General features: G+C 49.0%; 2 protein-coding genes across 5 annotated transcripts in view; both read right to left on the reverse strand.

The window, feature by feature from the left end:
• Positions 1-684: 684 nt before the first annotated feature.
• Positions 685-7,257, reverse strand: LOC105701294 (J domain-containing protein CG6693). Of its 2 annotated transcripts, XM_012427930.2 has the most exons (4): positions 7,088-7,257; positions 6,654-6,968; positions 6,409-6,575; positions 685-1,099 (listed from the first exon to the last, which is right to left on the reverse strand). In XM_012427930.2, exons 1-4 carry the CDS (start codon positions 7,179-7,181, stop codon positions 860-862), a joined length of 816 nt encoding a protein of 271 aa, XP_012283353.1. In that variant the 5' UTR covers positions 7,182-7,257; the 3' UTR covers positions 685-859. The 2 variants fall into 2 exon arrangements, 1 of the variants encoding a protein (XP_012283353.1); XR_001104200.2 differs by lacking the exons at positions 6,409-6,575; positions 6,654-6,968; positions 7,088-7,257 and adding an exon at positions 3,480-6,003 and having other exon boundaries at positions 964-1,099.
• Positions 7,258-8,509: 1,252 nt separating this feature from the next.
• Positions 8,510-19,475, reverse strand: part of LOC105701247 (decaprenyl-diphosphate synthase subunit 1) — a 32,161-nt gene continuing 21,195 nt past the window's right edge. For 2 of the 3 annotated variants that reach the window (XM_012427833.2, XM_012427832.2), the window contains exons 3-9: positions 15,354-15,506; positions 13,964-14,097; positions 13,577-13,718; positions 11,248-11,337; positions 11,046-11,177; positions 10,573-10,767; positions 10,279-10,500 (exon numbers count right to left, since the gene is read on the reverse strand). In XM_012427833.2, coding sequence (XP_012283256.1) covers positions 10,279-10,500; positions 10,573-10,767; positions 11,046-11,177; positions 11,248-11,337; positions 13,577-13,718; positions 13,964-14,097; positions 15,354-15,461 — 1,023 coding nt within the window. In that variant the 5' untranslated portion in view covers positions 15,462-15,506. Of the gene's footprint in view, positions 10,501-10,572; positions 10,768-11,045; positions 11,178-11,247; positions 11,338-13,576; positions 13,719-13,963; positions 14,098-15,353; positions 15,507-19,475 lie in introns of all 3 variants that reach the window. The other variant, XM_012427830.2, reaches the window with a different exon arrangement.

Genomic DNA, 19,475 nt, shown 5'->3' on the forward strand with positions numbered 1-19,475 from the left:
CTCGCGATAACGCCCAGCCTCGATAAGGCGGATTTAATCGATTCGAGCGAGCACCACTGACTACGCGACGCCTATCCGAGAAGTATTCGTCATTTCCTTTTCCTACCTGTCTATTGGTCCAATGGCCGGAGTCGTATATTGGTTTTAACGTAAATCGTGGTGGTTACGCGAAAATGAAGGGTGTGAAAAATTAACAGCAGGTGTAAATCTACATCGCATACCTGGAGCACGTTGGACGTGCATTTGAGGCGAAGCACCTCTGCCGGATCGATGAAAGGTGCTGCCCTCTTCCTACCCGCGTTCGAGTCAGGTAACGACCGGGTCTGGTCGGAAACGCAGAGCGCTGTCGAGAATATCGATTACGACCTCGATGTCGATAACGTCAACGCGTTAGTTACGTGTACACCATAAAATTCGCCGGTAGAAAATATAATAACGCGCTCCGAAAGAATTAAATATCCGAGGTGCAAGGTAAGTCCTGGTTCCCGGACAACCCAGAAGGTTGCGCCCCGTGCGCCTTCGTTGGCGACTCCACGTAAACTCGTTTCGACCACTTTATCCATTTTCCTTCCCGCTTCGCAGTCGGTAAAACCTGCGAGCTCTATTTTTACCAATAGAGCAGACTGTCGGATCCGGCGTCCATTTTTTTTTTAAATCCGTGCAGCCGGGATGAAACGCACGGTCTTTGCAGGTATAGAAAAGCCTAGACGTGTTTTACTTGCAGAAAGTACACGGTACAATAATTACACGATAAAACGATACGAACAAGTGTTACAAAAATGAGAGTGGCTGGACGAGGCGGACTTCCGATGCCCGATGAGTGATGGAGAACCGAAGACGTAGGGACGCGGCGGTGCCTTTAAGCCTTCTTCTTGGTCTTCCTTGCGGATTTCGCGCTCGTGGGGGTCTTCTTGGTCGACTTCTCCGCCTTCTTGGCATATTTATCGATCAGAGAATCGAAGAAGCTGTTCGCCTGCTCCTCCCGGGCTTTGTTGCGATTTTGGATCGCCAGGGCAAGATCGTTCTCGGCTGCGTTCTCTTCGTTTTCGATCTTCGCCATCTTGTTCAGATTTTCGGCCTCGGCTTCCTCTTTGGCCCACTGAAACGTTACATATTTTTTTTTTCAATTATCGTCAAAATATATTTTCTTAATCTAGAGATAATTCTTAAGCGTCGAAATACAAATGCTCTCCAGGAAACATTTAGCTATACATTTTCCCCGAAATCTCTGTAGACGTTCTCGTTACGCGTAATACCGGTTACCGGCACTCGAGAACAGGACCCTAACTCGAAGGCAATGCTTTCTATTTCCACAGCGTGCCGCGAGCCCATTCTCGAGATTATTTGAACGTCAAGTGCACGCACATGGGAGGAAACGAGCGGCGTGTACAAGCTTTGGAGTTAAAATTAATGGAAGGCCGTCGAATCTGCGTATGTTTATCGAGCGGGAGCATCCGCTCGGTGCAACGAGGCGCGTTCACCTCTCCATCGTGAATTTTGCGAAACCCTATTAAATATTATGTGGATTTTCCATCGCAATGACTCGGGTAGCGGAAAGCGTTGCGCTGCTCCAAAACGGCGCGTCGTCTCTTTTCGTAATCGGCGAGTCTTATTTTTTTTTTCCTCCGAAAAGGAAGGTAAAGAGGGTAAAGAGTTCTAGGCAAGTCGGTCAAGCCGGAAATATGTCGGAACGCGCTCACGGGCAACGTCGAGACGCCCCATTTCGGCGTCCGTGGAACCGCAACGAAATCCGGAGTCTTGCGAATTCCGATATTTATAATTCTGGCAAGGTTCCCAAAACGGTGGCCCAACAACGACCGGTGGCGTAACCGGCACGCGTAATCGCATTCATGCTCGCACGGTAGACGGTAGACGGAGTTTCGGCGAGCAGACGGCATCCGTTGTCTCCGAGAGGGTGAAGATCACCGACAGAAGGGAAGGGTTCTCCGCAAAGACGTACCGGAGACGCGTTAAGGTCGAAACGAAGGAATTATTCTCTTTTATCGCCGTATCGCGCGAGATTAAATCTCGCCTCGCTCCGTCTCGATCGTTGCTCGCGTCGAGAGAAAGACCTTGTACCAATTGTCAACGAGGTAATTTCTCGCGGAAAAAAAAAATTGTTTCCAAAGGGAGATCACTTCGTAGCCCCGCTCGCCGATAAGGCCGTTTAAGACAATTTCACCTAGGATCCGGTTTTCCGTAATTCAAGAAATTCCGGGTAAGAGCGCGACTCGCCGGCTAATATTCCCGTCACGTAGCGCAAAAGTAAACGTAACGAAGCGAAAGCGCAGGAAGGGTGAGTGACTCGAAGGAATGCCGCGCCGAGGGGAAGTGCCATTTGACTCGAGTAATTCGGCTGTAAAACATCGGCTGAAAAGTGAAAATCATCGGGGCCGAGTGTTTTACGAGGGCCGGGCCAGCGAAGCGCGAGAACGCAAAGCAAGATCGGGACGGGAGCCGATGAAACGTTTTAGGAAAATCGTTGCGCCTACTTGTTTGCTCTTCCCTTTCGTGACTTACGAGCCGAGGTTTCGTAGGAATTTACGGCCGCGCCGATCAAAGTCAGCGGGAGTCTTTCGCCCTCGGACTTTCCGCGCGCGACGCGTTTTTCCTCGAGACCGGCCGCGACCCTCGGTCCGGAAATTGGAACGAATTTCAAGAATGCACGTCCCTCGGCGATCCGCGCGTTCGCGCGCCGAGTCATCGCCGCGGAATTCAGAGCGAATCGCGTTTAACCGCGACCCCCGGTATGGACCGGAGCGCGCTCGCGGCTCGCCGCATAGGAGTATAGGGCTTCCATTGTGAGGAGAGATTCCACGATTAACCGGGAATTAACGTAAAGCTCCGGGCGAACCAATCCTAGGCGGAGATCGGTATCGACTCCGGATATTTCGAAATCGGGTCGTGCCGCCGCGATAAGAGGATGCGACGAGGAAACGGCGATAAGGGTAAGCGGGTGCCGGGCAGGACCGACCGGGTCCGTTGGACGAAATCGGGCCAGCCGAGGCAGCGGCTCCGATCGCGTCTCGGCGAACTTGACTCCATAAACTTGTCGCCTGTCCCGGTTCCCGGTTCCGGCGGTTTATATCTGGCCGCGTCCCCGGGCCCGGGAACCGCACTCGCGCGAAGGTCGTCGTATAATTGCGCGCACTGCCTGCTCGCACGGCATCGGTAATTATGTCATTAGCGCGCGGATGTAACGCGACCCTCGTCAATTGCTATCGCTTTTAAAAACTGCAGCGTTACGCACGGCGAGCGCGACCCGCAACTGGCCCCGATTAAGAGCTGTGCGGGAAAATCCTTTCGCACCGCCGACGCTCATCGTCCACCCACGCGGAACGAGGCCTTCCTCGAGCGCCCGAATCGACGACGCCCCCCAACGTCCCGATGAAGTCAATTTTTTTTTTTCGGCGTTCCTCGCTCACGCCACGTATCGAAAACGATAAGATAGAAGGCCCTTCCAAGGCATCGGTACCTACTCGTCGAGTTCACGGGCCTAAGGCGCGCCTAGCAGAGGACGGAATCGAGCACTCGAGTTCGTTCGTCGTTCGATTGGCGTCGATCAAAAAATATCGTCAACGTTGTCCGCGATGCGAGGCGAAAATAAGTCTCTTTTCTGCGTCTACGGCGTCGCCTCTGCGCCGATAGCGACGATCGCCGCTAATCGTCGATGCCGCGCACCGTTCACCATTTTCTAGAGTCCTATCGTCAATGACGGCCGATGATCGAGTCCGTACTCCCACTCGTCGTTCCATCGATCTCGCCGAGAAGCATGGCTGCAAAGGGCGACGACGGGGACGCGAATCTTGACGAATGGTTACAAGTGCTCCGAGGCGATGCTTCTCAATATCATGAGAAAGGCGAGGGAAAGAACCACCCCGAAGGGTCCACTGGTGTTTTCGGATCCACCGTGGCAGTTCGGAAGCGGCTCGTCCATTGGCATGCTCGTCGTTATCGTCTCGACGGCCGTCGTGGACGGAGCCTGGAAGCCGTCGTCGTTCCTCGGAACCGATGGATGCGGCACTTTGGGGGCATAATACGGCCCCTGGTAGAAGTCATCCGAGGAGGCTGGATGTACCATCTCCGAGGGTAAAGGCGGCAGCAATATTTCGGGCAAGGTGTCGTAATCGCTCCGCTCCGTGGAAGCTATCAAAAAGTCTGCGCCGTTGCCGTCATCGCTTTTCTCGTCGTCGTACTCCTCGTAAGAGTCTTCTAGGTCGGACCACGGAGGCTCGACCGGGACCGATGGCGTTGCGAAGCTCTCTTTGAAAACGGACGACGTCCGATCATCCTTCGGGCCGGTGGCCAAAGTCGGCGACCCGGTTACCTCCTGGGAATGAGTCGTCTCTTCGTGGAAATCGTTCGAGCCAGATGGTGGAAATGGGCTCAACCGAGCGACGTCCGGTCCCCGCGTTGTCGTTGACCAATGTCGGAACGGCCACGGTGTCGTCGAAGGGGGTGAAGGTGAAGTCGTCGCTGGCTCGAACGTCACGGTTTCCAGAATAGGAATGTCAACGAATTCTATTAGCGGCGCAAGAGAATGTATGGAAGTATGCGTCGTGGATGACAGTTTTTCGGTGGATAACAACGGGGTCCAGTAAAAGGGAGGTCTCTCCGTGTACACCTGGGTGGTTGATTCCGTGGCGACCGGGGAACGGACTTCCGGGATGTGCTCTGGAACCACTGGAGATGCTTCTTCCGATCTCGTTGAGCTCGGTTCCCAAATAAAGGAGCGTTCGGTGGATTTTGACGGGGAACTCTTTTCGGGTTCTACCGTACTCGGTGCCCAAACCGATAAATGTTCCTTTGGATCTTCCGGTCGATTTTCTTCGGGTACCAATTGAATCGGCATCTGCGTCGACAGACGTTCCGTTGTCTCTACCGTGTGAGGCCTTTCTGGCTGCGTAGGACTTGGGGTCGAAGTCGTCGGGGGTGCTGCCGAATATCCTTTGGGAACCACCTCGTCCACGACGGATATCCAAGCAGGATCCCTTTCGAAGGTTACTCCTTGTTCTTCCAAAAATTCGGAAACCGCGTTCGGACACTTAAAGTCAGGATTTTCGCTCAGAAACATTCTCTTAAGGTCGGTTAACTGCGACATGGCTCCAACGTTCAGGCACTGAAGCCGATTTCCGGAAATTCTCAAATCCACCAGGGCTGGCAGATTCGTAAACACCGTGTCCTCGATGTTAGCGATCTCGTTGTAATTTAAATCGAGATACGTTAGGTACTTCAGGCCTTCGAACCAACTTCCTTTCACGTCGGATATATGATTACTGTCTAGACTCAATTGCTGAAGGTTTAACAAATTTCCGAAGGCGTACGGGTCGATCTCGTAAATGCCACATTCGGAACATGACAACACCCATAGGTTTGCCCCGAAACGATTAAAAATTTCTGGCGTGATCCTTGGGATCGACATCTTGCTGATCCTAATTTTTTCTGTCTCCGCAGGAAGAACACTTAAATCCGAAGGATGTCCTCCAACGCATGAGTACTCCAACATATCTTGGTTTTTTACGTGAATGCAGGTGCTCAACACACCGCTAATGCCAGCAATTAACCCTAGGATCCCTGTGGTGATCCACATTTTGAAGAGATTGGATGGTTCCTCAGCTCCGGAACTAGGGCTTCGATTTGTGACCAAAGGTAAATATTTCACGTACGTGTTGTAGACCAGGTCACCTTTTTAGGTTCTCACATTATGATTGCAACAATGGCCAGCCGTTCCGATTGAAAAATACAAACCGACGCGATTGGGATTAATTTTGGAGTCTGACGCAACGATATTCTGCCTCGAGTCGTGATTTAATGCCCGATCGATATACTGACGGGAGTTAATCATCGACAAACTGAAAATCGACGTAGCTAAGCGGCTGTCGACAGGACCGATCTAATTATTACCGCGGACTGAAGAGTGCTCCTGCGTTAGCTGGTCATTTATTTACCAGCTCACGCACAACCCCTCTTTCCCTTGCCCGACCCTTCTCCTTCTACTACCAATCATCAAGTGGTACTGCCTATTGGTAAAAATAGAAAACCATCGAAATAGCGCAGCAGGAGAACGACTCTTCTGCTTAGGGATGAGATCACGCAATTTATTGACGCTAAGGGACACGTTTGGTGCACTTCCACGAAAAATTATCAATAAATGTTCTATCACACTTATGACTGTACAAGAATTTTCTTCACTTACGTAACCCCATATAATCAACTGGTCGATTACTTAATATTTTCGCAATACCCTATTAAACGTATAATCATTAAATTTATTTTTGAGATAATTGGGATATTAATTTTGCTTCTCCTATATAGTCATTACGATTTAGTATTTTGCAAATAAAAAAATCAGCATAAACATTTGATAACCAAATTAGTTCATAAATAAGAAAATAAAATAGTACTAACCTTGCGCCTTCTCTTTTGTTTCTTTTTGTCGTTTTCGTGAGTAAACTGCTTGTACTCAGGTACTTCGCCGGACTCAATCATTTTTTCAATAATAGCATGTAACCTAGGCTCCTCTTCACAATTTGTAAAAGGGACTGTTTCTAAAATATAGTCCATGTCACCTTTACCTGAAAATTCCACATTTATAATAAACAGCTCGTTGATAATCTATGAAAAGAAATTTAATTTATTTGATAAATACTCACTATCCAAGTATGCTCTTTTCAAATCTTTTAATTCCGTTTCGGAATCCATATAGTTACTTTTATAGGTATTTATATCTTCGACGGTTATTTCTTTGAAGAGGAATCGCCAGTAATCTGCCCAATTACGAACGCCAATGTCATCGCTCTCTTCATCGTAATGTCCAGATTCATCATAGATTTTCCGTTTGTCATTGTCATTGAGAATGGAATGTATTCTTCCGAGAACCTTAAATTTCTCTGTAGCTTCGATTTTAACATCTTCCGAAACTCGATCCGGATGTACCAACAGGGATAATTTGTGATAAGCTTTTTTAACTAGAGAAACAAGAGTATAAAGGAAATGATAATAGGCCAAATCTTAAATGTATTAATAAATGGCAGAAGCTATTTTACCAAACCTAAAAGTTAGGTTATATTGGTTCAATTTTACGTACCTTGCTTTTCATTGGCAGTTTTTGGGATTTTCAGTACCTCATAAAAATTGCGAGCACCAAAATACTTTTCACAGAGGTCTAGAAGACTTGTCATTGTGAATATGCAATTGAAAATACTTTAAATTTCCATAGAAATCACGCAGCGTATAGTACGAAGAGTTTGTTACGTCTTGTTTACGCGCGAACTGGCTGCCGTAGCCAGGCTGCGGCGCTGCGATCAGTTGTAGATTAGGCGGCATGTTTAAAAGCCCCATTCATTTAAGTGAGTTCATTATGCTCGTCATGTAAAAGGTAACAGTCACGTAATCTGTAACACGAATTTAGACATTTTGGGTAAACGGTATTAATTTTTCTTATATAACAAATTATTCTATGATCGTGGAAGGAATCATTGACACAGGTAATACTCGACAGAAGTATTTAAGTTCTATACATTTTATTTAAGATTCTAAAAGGTATTTCCACTCCCAATACTATTAGTATTAGTAGAGAAAGTTTTAAAGTTAAATGACTGCAGGTGGAAATTCAGAGAGCGTTGAATTACAATTTAGTGCCTTTAATTTTCCTTTATTAAAAGGAAATGATACAATGTCGATTTAGTTATCCCCGGTTCACAATTTACGAAACTGGATCTTACTTGGTAGGTTTAATAGTAATCAAATCGATTGACCCACACCAAAAGAAGAGAAGGTTTCGTAGTCCTTCGAGGCTATCTAACGTCTTCTAATATATACAATTATGTACCGTTATTTATATTAACTGTAAGCCGTCTTGAAAAGACATTTCATACTAGAATTTTGGCTTTGGGATATGCTCGTTGCCTTTGACAGAGTATAGGTATTATTAAGCCTGTATGTACAGTAACGTTAATCTGGACGTCGATCCTTGAACAGTAATGGTATACTCGATATTCGACAATAAACACCGCATTCGCGCTCAATTATGGCATATGCAAGTCATTCTTAAAAAGAGTACATGTCTCCACCTCTTTTTTACTTACTTTCCATTATCCTTGAATTGTTTAAAAGACTACCTGGAACTAGTCGTGCCTGAACTTTTTCTTGTTGAAAGATATGAGATATGATTGTAAAAAAGGTAGACTTACTGAAATGTCGCAAGTATACTTGCATCCGCTTGAACGCGATGAATATTTTTCAGCAATTGAATAATTCAATTTCACGCGTGCACCGCGCGTTATATTTTGACAAAAGAAGAATTAAACGAAATAAATATATTTAAAAAGGATCGGCACTGTTCCATTTATCCCTATAGCCAATTCTGAATGCTTAACCTACTCTAATTTTCGTTTGATATAGTATAATTACATTTCCGTATGATTTTTCCGTTACGAGATGTACATTATTACATATTGTTTTACCTTATGGTACTCTCATATATACACATTAATGCATACGCTTCATATAAATNATGAACAATTTGAGCAGTTGTCTGTTCTCAACAAAGCGGTAGACTGTGCGATAATTTCTCAAGAAACCAATGGCCAATATATTTGAAACATCAATGATGTAGAAATATCATGATATAGTTACAATTTGTCTGCCAAGCTCGACTTGGATAGTGTCTTTCCCCTAACATTTCATTTTATTCGGATGGAATAAATTTCGATCTAGAGAAGCACACGGTAGGGTCTGTGTGACGAAACATCAGATGCTCTAAAACGTATCTACTAGTGAATTTACAGTAGATCTAGAACAAATACTGATTTTTTCAGGCAGTTCTCATATTATCTCAGTGTCTATCGCGGACAGACTTATAACAATGAAAAATATTACAATTACACGATCTTTATACTCCCCGACGATTTCTCGGCTCGCGTCTTCGAAATCCATCTTCTCGGCAAAGTGGATTTCCCGTAAAAAATAAAAATCAACGCTAATGCTCTCTCATCCTATGCCTATTAATTATTTTATTTACAATGGATGTTTAGCTAAGGATAATATTATTAAAGTTCAGGTAATACGTGATTACCGAGCGAGTAACCGGTGGTCTTCCAGTTCGCTCGTTTCCTTTTTTCTCTACTTTTCCTGGATAAAACACATACAAATTAAAGGGGGCCGTAGAAAGAAGTGAAGGGAGTTAGTCGAGTCACGCTTTTGAATCCGATCTATTCGTTTTCTTAGCATCTTCTGGATGTGCTCACATATAATTTTATAGTCACACATGATTTAATGATTTTAAACCTGAGATTAAAGAAGCCATTGATTAAAAAAAAAAGGATACAATAGAAATAAAATTTATATAGATCGCTCGAGTCCCTTCAATTATTCCTATTTACTCCTTCACGGTGCTTGTACACGTTAAGTCGTATAACGACCGTTGGGCATTCGTAAGGGTTACATGCCATGGGACATAAATCGCAAGGAAACGAAATTCTGAAAATCCAATCACACGAGACCCGTTGGGTGGCGGAAATATTTGTCAAGAAACGAGGAGACCACAAGAAACGGTCTAGATGCCTAGGATTTCTGAAAATCGTTTTCAATAATTTAAAACGAACGACAATTCTGATTTTGTTTGACATTACGGTAGTACACGATTTCCCAAAACCCTGACTCGGGGCCCCACCACGAATTCCACGACACTTCTTGAATTTTTGATTTCGAATAATTTGACGAGTTTACTCTTCTTTATATGTACGACCTAGTTTACAACAACCGGTTCTCGAGACCGACAACGCGAGGTGCAATCTCGTTTTCGCCTCGATTTTCACCCGACTCTTAGGTAACTCGTCAAACCGATCGTTGAGAAGGTTCCGCATTGAACGCGCGTTACGGTAGGATTCTGCTCATATTTCCTTAATTAGACGAAGAGTAAAGAGTTCCTCCTGGTTCCTCGTAATTTTGTCTACTTCGGTGACTGTCATCCACGTGGAGCGCTGCGACCCTTCGCCGTTCTTTTCGACGTCTTCCCGTAAGAGCCGCATTACGTACCTCGAGACCTGCCCCAGGAGTTCTCCATATTCCCTGATCTACCGTGCAATAGATCCTCGTCATCGGTGCCCAAGCATCGACAAGGTCTACGGACCGTTGCGCCCATGCTCTCGTTCGTTATCGAAAGATTCCCCGAATACCCAAACCATCTTAGTCCCCTTATTTCCACTAATTTTTTTGGTTATTCCCGGTAATTAAATTCGCTCGAAGCTCTTTCGACCCATAGGATTCCTTCCAGGGTTATTTCATGCGATTGAGGACCAGGTCGCTGACGACCAGGAGGGCCTTCTGATAAGGACTCTCGGCCAGAGATTGCGCCAAGCGGGCGGCTTCGATGCAGTGCTTTTTAGCTAAGAATCGGGTCTGGTCCAGACCCTGGGATTTATGCACCAGCTCGAAGGCCTTCTCGACATCGCCGGGTTCTTGGAAGCGTCGCATTATCATGGGATTTAATTCCGGATACTGGAATAAAGAGACAAGAGGTCAGTCCACGGGAATGCACGAAAGACGTTCCTGCCACCCCGCGTTTTTTACCCGTTCGCAGGCGAAGAGCACCGGAGCGGTTGCAAGGCCCAGTTTCAGGTCGGCCGCGGTTGGCTTCCCCATGGTTGCCGACGAGGAGACAAAGTCGAGGAGGTCGTCCACCAGCTGAAAAGCCAGCCCCACGTTCCTTCCATATTGGAACGCGACTTCCGTCAGGTGATCGTCCGCACCCGCCAATATCGTAACCTGGATCGAATCGGTCCATTAGTCGTTTTACCCCGGTGCGTTAGAACGAGATCGCAAAATAAGGCCTTTTGGAAAAATTCATGGAGGGTCAGTCGGGCGGAAAGCTCCGAACTCGAGTTCTCCCAATGCGATGAAATTTACGATTTACCGCAAAAACCTGAGAACGAACAGAGAATCCCTCAAATATTTGGGTACAATTTACGAAGCATAGACGGTGAGCAAACTCGGTCGGCGATTCCTGAAAAATTCGGTACTTTCTACGAGTAATATGGACCCACCGCTTTCGCCGAATTCGCAATCAGGCTGGCCGTCTTTCGGTAGGTCTTCGTGAGGTAGTGAGCGAATCTTTCGTTCTCCGTTTCCTTGGAGCCTAGCTGCATGAACTCGCCCTGGACCAGGTCGGTCACCACCTGTAAGCACCCTGGGACTAAGTCACCCACGTATATCGACCGTCGTTCTTTCGTTCCATCGAACGCTCACCTGACTCAGGGCTATGGTGACTTCGTCGTTTCTAAGTCGGGCGATCATCATGGACGCCACCGCGAGAATATAGTCACCCGCCATCGCCACCTGAAACGTCGTCGACGAAGGATCATTGTCGAGCGGTACACGAGAGCGCCGGAAAGAAAAAGCGAAATTCCGAGCCGCGATCCTCACCGCGCTCGCGCATTAGGCGCATTAGCCATCGGCGAAGGCGAACGGTGTTATCCGATTGCGATCCGAGTTTCCTTTCACTTATGGACATCCTTCGGAACGGTGCCAGAACGCCGACGGGGCACCGATACCGCAAAGACTCGCGAAGCTCGAGCGGGACTAGTTGTAAGCGGAAACACGTGCATTCACCTTAAGGCGAGCCCGCGCGATTTCGCGAGAATCGATCTTTGCGAAATCCACGCCGGACTCCTTTGGCCATCCTTTCGAGATTTCGACCATTGCGCGAGGTGGCCAGACCGGTCTCGACAAAATTCCTATTCGGACCCCTTCGATCGGGCGAAAGACAAAACCCGCCGGCCGTTGAATTTTTCCGCGGTTTCACTCGAGACTGGAAAGTTGGTTGCATGCGCATATGCAAATATGGAAGCTATGCGCAAATCGAAGGGTCCGAACGACTCCCGACAATGCGTCGTTACTTCCGATAGCGTGGTGAACAAATTTGCCATCTACGTCGCGGGCACTTCGCGGTTTCGCCGGGCTTTCGAGGGTAATGGGCGCGCCTTTCCTCGCGGCCGGGTCGATTTCTCACCGCGGAATTCTTACGGATCCTCCCATCGGGCGATCGCGGCGGACTCCATCGCGGATGAATTTCGACGGAATTTTATCGAGCGTTACCCTCGTTCGCGGCCCTCGGAGCAGAAAATGGACGAAAATTGGCCGATTAATTCCAGAGTCCGAACGTCCGTGGAGTTCGCCGCGACCTCGTCGAGTCCGAGTCCGAGCTCGGAGTCGAGGTCGAGCAATCGCATCTCGCAGCCTATCGGAAAATTATGTTTATCCGTCTCTGGGAACGTGACGCAACTCGAGATATTACCGCCCTAATGTAACGATGTAATGCACGCGACGGGCAACGCGCACCTCGTCCCGACAACGGTGGCGGAAACGGCGACCTGCCGAGAGATTCCCGCATTCGTGCCCGGGGTCCCTGAGATGTCAACGCCGCGTTTCCTGCGGCGTGGACGAGTCGACCGAGTGGCCGTAATTTGGGATTTCACCGAGGTGGAATCGTCGCCTCTCGGCGCGTAAAGACGCGGTTACTTGCGCGCGACGGCAATTTCTACAGCGAGCTCGCGAGGAGGTTTCTACGAAGCTTATCCTGAAGATGGCGACGAGCGAAACGCGACGACCTTGCGAAACTCTCCGTTAAATTGGACGCGAACGGTCCCCGAGAGGTTGCACTCTTCGCGCAAGCAACGTCGACCGCTCGTCGCAAACGAGTCGCCGAGACGACGCCACGAGAGCGAGAGACACCCCATTAGCGGATCGTTAACGACGCGTCCTTTTGACGTAACCGATCGGGTCGCGTCTCGAACGGGCTCATCGGATTCGACGTTCCGTTGCATCGAACGAAAGAAGGCGCGACCCGAGGAGAAAAAAAAAATTTCTTCCGCGACAAGGGTCACGGCTGGATCGCCCCCGGTGGAACGATTCGCGCTCCGTGAGGCGGATTCACGAGGTAAACTTTTCCCGCAACGGGTGGGAGCGTTCGATCGAGAGTCAAGTGTACGCGCGAGTAGGCTCTCGCACGCGGAAAACGAGAGAGAGCGCGCCGGAGAGGGAGAGCCACGGTTCGTTTTCGATTTCAGGATCGGATCGAGCCTACGAGGAACCGAGAGGGAAGGACGGCCGGGAAGGGAGCGAGAGAAAGAGAGAGCGGCGCGATCCGTGCACTTGACCTAGCGGTTCGTCGCTCGCAGTCAGCGTTTCTTTTCTCCGATTCGCCGTTTCCGGATTCGCGCAAGAAAGTCCACCCGTTGATCCGGGGTCGGTCGATTTCGGAACGCGCCTCCAAACGACACTTTCGATTTCAGGACCGGAACGAGCAAGCAAGCGAGCGCGAGTTCCGTGCACTTGACCTAGCACTTCGCCGCTCGCTCGTTTTCTCCGGTCGCGCGGCGAGTCGCGATTCGAGAGCGTCGGCCGGCCGCCGCTTCCGGATTCGTGCAAGAAAGTCCGGTCGATCGTGAATCGCGTTGACCTCCTTCCGATCGCATTCCGACGGAGCGAGAGTCCCATCGACGCCGGCTCGCGACCGGCTCGCGACCGGCCCGCGACTCTCCTATTGGCGCGACCGGGGCGCCAACCTTGGGCTCACCTTTTTCTGGCTCCAGAGCGCGTTCACGGAGGGCTTCCCGCGTCGGAAGTTCGACTGATCGATCACGTCGTCGTGGATCAGAGAGGCGCTGTGAATCATCTCGACGATCATCGCAACCTGCCGTTGCTTGACCAGGAGACAGCTGCAAGCAAATCGGGCCGAACGCCGTCACTAGGGCCGCGGCACGCGAAATCACCTTTTTCGATTCGGATCGAGACGAACGAGGTCCCGGGCGTATCGCAAAACCGATAGGCAAATTTCTCGTTTCTTGGGACTCGTGACTCCCGGCGTTAGAAATTTCGCGGGCGAAGAAGCTCCGGAGGCGATTCGTATTCGCCTCGGGCGTGGGCGGGCGTGGGCGCGCATCGCTTACTCGCGCGTACTCACTTTCTTTCCTTGTGATAATTAATAGCTCTCGCCATGAGGATCGCGACCATTGGGCGGAGCGCCTTTCCCTGGCCGCCGAAGTAGTACGTCGCTATGGTCTTCAGCTCGTCCTGCGTGGTCTTCGCCGCCAGCTCCTGAAACACACGGGACATCCCCGACCTTGACTCGGTTTCGAGTGAGCGAGCTCGACGGCTCGTGGATCCTCTCGAACCATCGAGGTTTGCGCCCAGACGTCCGCGATTATCGTCCCGACGCGTCGGACTTCCCAGCGAAAGAAAGTGAACAGGCCGCGCGCGGAACGCGAGAAACCGGGCGCGACGAGAGAAATTTCCACCACTCCCGAAGTTCCGTAAAGGATACACTTGAATCCGTCGCATCTAAAGCTATAAAAAGATCGCTCGAGTTCGAGTACGCGGTTACGACGAATTTTCCGAATTTTCCGAATTTTCCGAATTTTCCAAATTTTCCGAATTTCCCGAGATCCGACGTCTCGCGCGACGCGTCATCGTGAGAAGAACGTTCCTTCGAATCGGCGCAACCTATTTAGTAACGGTACGGCATCGAGTCGTGCAACATCCGAGAAAAAGATACCGGTGATTTCCGAAGCGTGCATTACCATGGATCTGGTGCAATTCGATCTACCTCTCTGTGCCGATAATTATGCACCGTGCGACTTACCTGGAATAATCGACCTACATTGTCATACATAGAACGAGCACAATTATCGACGTGGTAATAGCCAATTATGTAATCGTTACGGCAACGCGAGTCAATTATCCGTGCACCTAACGCGTGCACCGCAACCGCCGACGGTGGACATAACCATGCGTTTCCAATTTCTTTTTATCTCCGTTACGACACCTTCCTCGCACGCGCCGCGTACGATTCTCGTAGAAGGAATCCCGGAATCGGATGGGAGCTTTCGGACCGAGCTTTCGGAGTCGTCGGACAACGCAAAAAGGTCGGTCAACGGCGAATCCCCGGGACCCGAACGATTCGGGTTCGATCTACGGCGCGCCCGGTATGCCATCTTGGGGACTGCTTTCTACGCGTTTACGCGTGCGTATGATCTAACGCGTGGCGAGTAAAAGTTCGCCCATATGCAGACCGCGAAGCTAACGGCGGCTTTCGCTGGTAGCGAGTATTTTATGGACGCGCGACCCGAGAAACGCCACCGTTTAACCGCCGCACAGCCGAGCTTCCGATTGGCTTGGCTTTATAAATATACATGACGACGTATCCCCATCGACGACCGTATTGAGAAACGACCGATGCCCGAGGTCTTGCCCGGCAAAGAATTTCGACTCCTCGAGGAACGACGCGTGGCGGACACCGGGCCTTGAAATTCTTTGATTCGCCTCCTTCTCCAGAAAAACAGCGAAAAACCCACCTCTCGGATGTCGTCGTAAATCTCCTTGAGATCGTCATCGAGGAGCCGATAGGGATCCACCTGACAGTCGGGGAGGGAGCCCGGCTGCTGCGTTTGCATGGAGCTCATGGTGCGTACGTTGGCAAACCTGCAGTCCCGCGTTCTGCCGGTATTCTGAAAACGGACGAATCGACTTCGTTAGTCCGTAGCACGTTGGAATAAAATGACAGGACTCGCGTAAAAAAATAAGACGCGTCTCGAACCTTTCGACACCGCTCACCGCGAGTTATTTTAATTAACTCGGCGCATACCGAGCAGTAAATAATAATTCTGAAAATTGTCTTCGCCATAAAATTATTCACCTAATGCAAATGCGATAATTCCTGGCGAGACTTTATGGCCTATGACGTAGCCTTGATAGGCACGTTGATTGAATTCCACGATAATATGCATATTTATTACGGTTCATCTTTTATGGCTCTCGTTATGTTAAGTTCGTTCACGAGTCCGGAACACCGGGGACCGGCGGACGAGAGACATGTATTCGGTCGCCTGACTATAATTTCTCTTCCACTACTGGCCGACGTCTGAGCGCGTCGGGGCCGCTACTACTGATCCCGGCATCGCCGCTCTCGGTCGACTCGACGGCGATCTATTCTACCGAGTCCCGCCTAAATGGAGACCGAGAAGAAACGGAACGATTTACAGGGCGGCTACTGGAGCGTCTCGTTTTTCCATCGTGGAAAAAATTTCACTCCGCGTCACAGGGGACGTAGAAGAGGAGAGGTCCGGCGAGGTGGAGCGCGTTCCACCTTTCGAGGCTTCGGCGATCCTTCCTGCTCGCGCGCCTCGGAGAGAAACCATCGTGCCGCACTCTTCGATGCTCTTTTTTAATCGGGCTCGTTCTAAACGGAGTGCTTACGTCTTCGTAAGCAGAACAAATGCGAGTCGATTGCGTAAACGGACACGGGCCAATGAACCGATCTGCGGTCATAGGGGATCGACTTCCCGGTTTTCCAACGAGAATCGGGTTTTCGGACTCGGGATTCGATCGAGTTTGTCCGAGGTACGCGCGGCAAGGGATACTGGCGTTGAGTAAACGGCGACCAGGGTGTCGCAACGGGTCGACGGTTTCGTAAGTTTTCGTCGACATTGTCGAGGTCGCGACACGAATCGCACGAGCCGAAGAATCCCGATGCTCGAATTTGAAACACGAGAACGAAGGCATTCGAACGTATCCGTCTCTGGATCGGATCGATGGGTCGAACCTCGCACTTTCTCCGAAACGATTTCATGCCTTCCTTAGACCTAACGGCATCACCGAAAGTTACCTCCTCGAGCTAACGATTTCGGTCTAGTGCCGATGGCTAATGATTTCTCGAAGCGTCGCTTTCGGGAAATCCGACAAACGCCATCGATCGAATTTACCATACCGTTAAGTAATTAGCCAAGAATCGAGGCGAAATCGGTAGAGATTCCACGGACCGATTTCAACGACGACGTGCCCACGGCAAGCGTGGATACGATTGTGCAACGATAAGTCTTAAAAAATAGTTAATGCCTGGTCGTAACGCTACATTAATATTACTATGATTCCTGAACTAGAAACACCGTTGCGTCTACCCGGTGACGCAACGCGTGCTCTACCCCGTGATTGGCGAAATAATTCCAGACCTTTTTCCCCGGGCTTTGTTTTCGAACGAGAGATCGCTTTCGGTCAAAATGATATCTCCGCGGCGACGACGCGGTGACGTTCCGAAGGCGTTACGTGGTTTCGAGATTCCTACCCAAAGTAGTTTGGCAGTTGCCCAGATGGTCGTACGTGTCCGTGCACCTATGTGCGTCGCCGGTCCGCGGAAGGAATACCTGTTCGATGTGAAACTCGAATGACGTAACTCTATTACCGTGCTTTAAATATAATTAAGATAGAAATATCGTACAAGTTTCGCGCACCGATTCCGGGATACAGGCGCGTGAGCAGCGACGTCTTAAATAATTACTCTCCCTTTCATAAATTCAATGAAACTTGACGCGATCTCGCAGGAATGTGGACGCCCAAGGGAATGATAGCTCGAGATCGCGTTAAACGAGCGATCGCCCCGTTTTCCAGAGGACGTGAAAAAACATTGAGCAATTACCATGTTCGATGTGTGCCCATGCATAACGCGTAATTTCCAAGTAGCGATACATTGGTCGAGGATATTACATTCACGGAGAACTAGTTTCGCGTTCAGAGGCAAGTTCATTTTGTCCGGTGGTCGGCAAGTTCACCGCATTCCACTTTTACTCGTTGCTTTTCATTCGTCTAGGACGAGCGACAAGGGCATCGCAGTCTCGCCCGATCAAGATTGCCACGAAAAAAGTTACCTTCCTGCACAATTTGTCAGTCGTTGAAAAAATCCTTAAAAAAAGAAAAGGACTCAATTACCATCCGCGTTAAGAGACCGGCTGGCCTCGAGCTCTCCTTCAATAAAGAAAGAAGCCGTGAAAAAAAAAAAGACCTTCCAATTTGCAACTCTTCCTGTAACATTCGTAATCCACGAATGAAATTACGCTTCCGAAGAATCCAAGGAGGCTGCATCGAATCATCGACGACCGTCTATATCGGAACGCGTCGACATCGATCGGTCGCGGTGCATCCTAAGTGGCGCCTCGATCGCGTAAGAATTTTTCCACTTTCACGTCCCCTTAGGATCTGGAGTGTTTAGTACGGCCGAGTGAAAGAAGAATGTGAAAGCGGCCTACCCTCGTGGTTCGTCCTCGGTTACCGTCAAGTCAATGGAGTCGGGGAAGTCAATGGAACGCGTGACGGCTCTCATTTACGAATTCGGACCGTAAGACGATTTCCTGCCGATTACTTAACTTCTTCGTAGGCGACCGTCCTCCGATAAGGCCACTCCCTGCCTTACGGAGTCACAACTTCTAATTGACTCCAAACGAGATACTAGGAAAAATATTTAAAAATTACTAGACGGTAAATTTACCCCCAACACTACATTCCTCGAGTAGACGCGTTTAAAGTTATGCAAATTTTGAGATTCGGGAGATCAGGAGATCCGTGGTCGACGTTTGTATTTTCCTCCGCAAAGAGGCTCAGGAAGAGTTTAGAGGTGTGGCAAAACGTAAAGACTGCGATTTAACAGTTAGCGATTCGCTTTTCCAATAAATATGTCGCATGAACAACGCCGCTACGTGGCGGTGCGGAGGCGCCAATGAGGAAATCGTCAAAAACGACGTGCATTGTCGTACCATAATTTTCCAAGTAGAAATCGCCATAACGGATGCGCACGCCTCGTTAAATCGTAGGAATGACTCGTGGAGAAACCCGCTGAAATCGCTCCAAACTCCCAAAATTGCCTCATTTTCCGAGCATTCGCGTCATAACGACTATCCTAAATAAAAGAATGTCCGCGTCAAAGTGATCGACACGAAATATGCGTTATCCCTAACGAGAGAGTCACCTCAGCACTTCATAAATAATTTTCTTAGATAAATTTACGTTAACGATAATCGAGTGATAGAAATATTACGTCTAACATAGGTTCGTTGACGTAGAAATTTTGTTTACATTAAGCAGGGTAGGATGCTTTAATGGACGGAAGGAAATGCGCGGCGGACGATATAATCTGCATAGAAACGATTGCAGTTCCTTTCGCGCCTGCGACGTTATCCTTCATACAGCGAAGTTTAGGACGTAACTTTAATTAGTAAATCAGATAAATAAATCAAACGGGACATGAGGAAATTCCTGTGTCAGGGCTCTCGAGGAAGGCAGTCATAATTCAGAAAATAGAAATCGCCATGCAGGATGTTCACGTATCGCGGCATCGATCGTAGGGAAACCCATGGATAAAAATCTCGAGGAAAACCGAAAATTTCGACAATTTTCAACGACCCCTTTCTTCGCCCGCGGGGAGCCTAACCTCGGGCGTTCGTGGCCTTAACTTTCAAAGTAGAAATCGCCGTAAAGGATCAGGGGCGGTGAAATTCTAATTTAATTACTAAATTACTTCCCTTTCTAATAATACGTGGAAGAAAACGCTGGGTAAGAAGTACTAGGATTTTTAGTACCTTACGGATAATCGTGCCCCGGCGAAAATTTTATTACGAGTTGATCCGTTTTACTACATGCCCGAAAATAAT

Source organism: Orussus abietinus, unplaced genomic scaffold (assembly GCF_000612105.2).
Source record: "Orussus abietinus isolate OABI.00-Male unplaced genomic scaffold, Oabi_2.0 scaffold5, whole genome shotgun sequence".
In the NCBI taxonomy this organism is placed as follows: domain Eukaryota; kingdom Metazoa; phylum Arthropoda; class Insecta; order Hymenoptera; family Orussidae; genus Orussus; species Orussus abietinus.

Excerpts from the sequence above, each read along its gene's own strand:
- LOC105701294 (XM_012427930.2), bottom strand. The coding sequence starts at position 7,181 with ATGACAAGTCTTCTAGACCTCTGTGAAAAGTATTTTGGTGCTCGCAAT. Across the intron at positions 6,969-7,087 it reads AACTGCCAATGAAAAGCAAG|TTAAAAAAGCTTATCACAAA; the intron begins GTACGTAAAATT and ends TTGTTTCTCTAG. Across the intron at positions 6,576-6,653 it reads GAAAAGAGCATACTTGGATA|GTAAAGGTGACATGGACTAT; the intron begins GTGAGTATTTAT and ends TGGAATTTTCAG.